This window comes from Dipodomys ordii, unplaced genomic scaffold (genome assembly GCF_000151885.1).
Source record: "Dipodomys ordii isolate 6190 unplaced genomic scaffold, Dord_2.0 Scaffold180, whole genome shotgun sequence".
Taxonomy (NCBI): domain Eukaryota; kingdom Metazoa; phylum Chordata; class Mammalia; order Rodentia; family Heteromyidae; genus Dipodomys; species Dipodomys ordii.
The window spans coordinates 1,306,517-1,310,238 of NW_012267396.1; the positions used below are offsets into that span (position 1 = coordinate 1,306,517).

The 3,722-nt window shown below is 63.9% G+C and overlaps 1 protein-coding gene across 2 annotated transcripts in view; it reads right to left on the bottom strand.

The window, feature by feature from the left end:
* Positions 1-262: 262 nt before the first annotated feature.
* The window catches only part of Ccdc151 (coiled-coil domain containing 151), a 12,984-nt gene continuing 9,524 nt past the window's right edge, over positions 263-3,722 (bottom strand). For both annotated transcript variants that reach the window (XM_013034003.1, XM_013034002.1), the window contains 6 exons: positions 2,905-3,057; positions 2,033-2,193; positions 1,776-1,932; positions 840-995; positions 621-705; positions 263-436 (listed from right to left, as the gene is read on the bottom strand). In XM_013034003.1, the coding sequence (XP_012889457.1) occupies positions 321-436; positions 621-705; positions 840-995; positions 1,776-1,932; positions 2,033-2,193; positions 2,905-3,057 (828 nt within the window). In that variant the 3' untranslated portion in view covers positions 263-320. The remainder of the gene's footprint in view (positions 437-620; positions 706-839; positions 996-1,775; positions 1,933-2,032; positions 2,194-2,904; positions 3,058-3,722) is intronic.

Genomic DNA, 3,722 nt, shown 5'->3' on the forward strand with positions numbered 1-3,722 from the left:
GTCTTTGGGACGGATGGGGGGGGAGGGCGGTGCGGGGTGAAGAAGAGGTGAATACCCAGAGGGCTGGCCCGTGACCTTTATTGCGCGATTCTGAGGCCGGCGCGGGCCCGCCTCGGGAGCCTGACTGTGGGAACGTCTGGCCCGGCCCTTCCTCTCTCCCCCCCCCCCCGGGGGCCTCCGGCCTGCTCTGCCCCCGGTGCGGACCTCGTCCAACTCTCCGCGGGGGCCCCGTGGGCCTGTGGCAGGGCCCGAGGGCGGGGGGGCGGGGACGAGCGGAGGGGGGCGCCTGGGGCCGCCGGGTGGGCGAGGGTTCCAGGCGTCTATTTCCGCAGCCGGCTGCGCTTCTTGCTTCGGGTTTCGATTAATTTCTGGGAGCGAATCTTGAGCATGGCGCGGGACACCACCTCGTTGTCGTCGTCCTCACTCTCCTCTTCGTCTGCAGGAGGCGGGCGGGGTGGGGGGGACACGGAGTGTGGGGACCATGAGAGACCCAGGTCCCCACCCCCAAGTTCAGATTTCCGTTGCCAGTCTTCGCCGCCCCACCCACCTCCTCCGGGGCCGGGGACCCCCTCCAGGCCCTCCCAGCCCTCCCCCCCCATACCTCCCACCCCAGGACTGACCGAAGTACTTGTCCTTGGGGCGCGTCAGGGGCAGAGGGATGCGGGTGTTGTACTGGGGCAGCTTTCCTTCCAAGCTGGCCAGGAACTAAGGGGGAGGCCCGAGAGAGGGTGAAGTTCTGGTCATCCGATGCCGAGATGTGCCCCCCCATCCCACTCCTCAGCCCCCCATCCTGCCGCGTGTCCCCCCTTGGTTCCCGGGGCCCGGCCCCGTGGCTGCACCTCGCGATCGCCGATGTGTCGCAACATCTCGGACACCACGTGGATCTCCAGCTGGCCCTGCAGTTTCAGCAGCTTCTCCTCAACGAGGCCCAGCAGGTTCGGCAGGTAGTCACCAGAGTTGGGGTCCAACACCACTCCGGAGAACCGGCTGTCCTCCTGCGGCCAGGTTCCGGGGGTCAGGGGGACAGGGATGGGACCAACACGGCGGGCTCCACCCATGGGGGGGCACTGTGGCTCCGCCCACGGGCATGCCATAGGTGGGCGTGGCTCATCCAAATGCCCCACCCATGGGCGTGGTCTGTCGTGAATGCTTTGGTTGTGGGCGTGGTCTAAAGTAAGGTTCCACCCCATGGGCGTGGCCTGTGGTAAATCTACACGCATGGGTGTGTCCTGTGTGAAGGCCACGCCCATGGGAGCAGCTCATAGGTGTGATATGCTGTTGGGGTCCAACCCACGAGCGTGGTCTGCATGACGGCTCCGCCTATGGGCGGGGCCTTCAGCACCGCCAGGCCTTTGAAGAGCTGGGACCTAGCGGCCCTCTGTAGGCGGGGACTGATTTAAGGCCACGCCTTGAGGGTGGGGCTTACAGACTCCTGCTACAAAGGGTGGGATGTGGTCTCTTGATGGGAGGTAATAACTGGAAAGGGGCCGTTATGAGGATGGCCTTCGGAAAGTTTGGTGGTTCTGGGTCTGCTCCAGGACTGGGGCAGAGTCTTCTGAGATTTGGGGTGGGGGAGAATGTGAATCTCTCCCATTGGAGGAGGAGCCTGAAGCGGCCTGGGTTTCTGAAGTCCTAGACCTCCCCCGGAGGGAGAGAAGGACCCCTGGGATGTGAGAGGGGGCGTGGGCAAAGGACCAGGGAGGGTCCTAGGTGTCCCACCGAGCGGCTGCTCCTCTGAGGACCTGGGGGCGGGCCTCCTCGGGGGCGGGGCTTACCAAAGCAATGTGGTTCAGCTTGCCCGCCAGGTGCTGGAGGCTGTCTTTGGCAATTTGTATGGTTCGCAGGGTGTTGTCCAGCTGCTCCTGTACCCCTGTTTGCCGTTGCTCCTCGTTCTTGAGGTTTTCCAGCATCTCTGAATGCAACTTCTGCTGACTGTACGGAGGACAGAGAGAGAGAGAGAGAGCGCGTGAGAGAGCAAGATACAGAGCCCACACCTCCTGCCATCTCCCTCTCCCGGGCATGGGGACCGCACCTCACCAGCTTGGCATCCCCAGAGTACTTGAGGCCTTCGAGCTCCTGCTGTAGCTGCTGCTTCTCTTGCTTCAGCTTCACTAAATCCACCTCGTTGTCCTTCTTGAGCGTCTCCAACTGGTCAAAAGTCTCACCCTGGGCCAGGAACCGCCGCACCACCGACTGCGGGCCACCCAGCCCGTCAGAACCGGGGAGTGAGGGGTCTCAGCCCCACCCCGTGGCTTTGGCTCAGCAATGTATGGGAACGGTGCAGGTCGGGTTCAAGGCTGCCTATGGCGCCGACCAGTCATTCCCCGCCCCCCCACGCCAGTCCCTTTTTGCCTATACTTGACTGAATCAGCTACAACCCACAGCTGGAGATACCAACAGTGGTCACTAGAGATGCTTCCCAAAATCAATGTGCCAACAAGTACTGGCGGTGAATGGTGCCGCATGGCCACATAAAGATGGGGCCACGGGGAGTGAGATCGGCTCACCCAACCCACTTCTGAGAAGGATGGCCATTCTGAGTCCTGGGTCTCCTGGAAAGTAACCCCACAGAGGGAGTCTGGACTGTGGGAAATGGAACTGGTGTGTGTGTGTGTGTGTGTGTGTGTGTGTGTGTGTGTGCCAGTCCTGAGGCTTGAACACAGGGCCTGGGTGCTGTCCCTTAGCTCTTTCACTCAAGGCTGGCATGTGAGCCACAGTTCAACTTCTGTATTCTGGTGGTTAATTGGAGGTAAGAGTCTCTCGGACTTTCCTGGCGATCCTCAGATCTCAGCCTCCTGAGTAAGCTGGCCTGAGCACCGGCTCCGAGGAGGGATGCCTTTGGAGAGGTTCCTACACTTGGTGGGGCTGGGAGGGGGAGGCGGGCGGGCTGAGGGCGCCACTCACGTGGGTCTCGGCCACGCCAGTGGCATCCTTGACCTTGCCGAAGATGACCTCCATCTGGTACATGCCCCAGCGCTGCTTCAGCTCCTCCTCCTGGTTGCGCAGGCTGTCCTGGAGCGTGTCCTCGGACTGCAGCAGCACGTGCTCGCGCTGCGTCTGCTCGCGGGGCGGGCCAGGGACGGGGGGGGCGGGGTCAGTCTGGCATGACCTCTGGGAACGGGGTGGGGGGGGAAGGACCCGACCGGGACTGACAGGGCGGGCAGGGCCTGTGCCTTTAGGGCTAGGTCAGAAAACCGGGGCTCAGGATAGTTCCGAGGGGGTCTCGGAGCCAGCGCAGAGGGTCAGAGTCCCGGGAAGAAAAGGGGGTCTCCGGAGAAAGGCCAGCAGAAGGCAAGGTAGTATGGAGTGTGGAGAGGGTGGAGGTCATGGCGGGCAAGGAGAGGGAAGGGGTGGTGATTACAGGCAACAGCACCAGCCCTGTAGGAGAGGCCTCGACCTCGATTTAGGGGTGGAGCCACCGTGGGGCGGGGCTAGGAGGCTCTGCAGAGCGGGGCGGGGCCAGGGAGGGGCGGGGCTAGGAAATCCTCCAGGGCTGGGAGGGGCCCTTCCTGGGCGAGGAGGGGCGGAGCCGGAGAGGGGAGGAGCTAGGAGGTCCGTCCTGGGAGGGGCGGAGCTAGAAGGCCGTTCTGGGCGGAGAGGGGCTAGAGGGCCGACCGAAGCGGGGAGGGTGGAGCCGGGAGCGTGAGTAAGAGGCCTGTCCGGAGAGGGGCGGGGCTAGAGGGCCGCCTGGGGTGCGAGGGGCGTGGCCAGGAGGCGTGTGC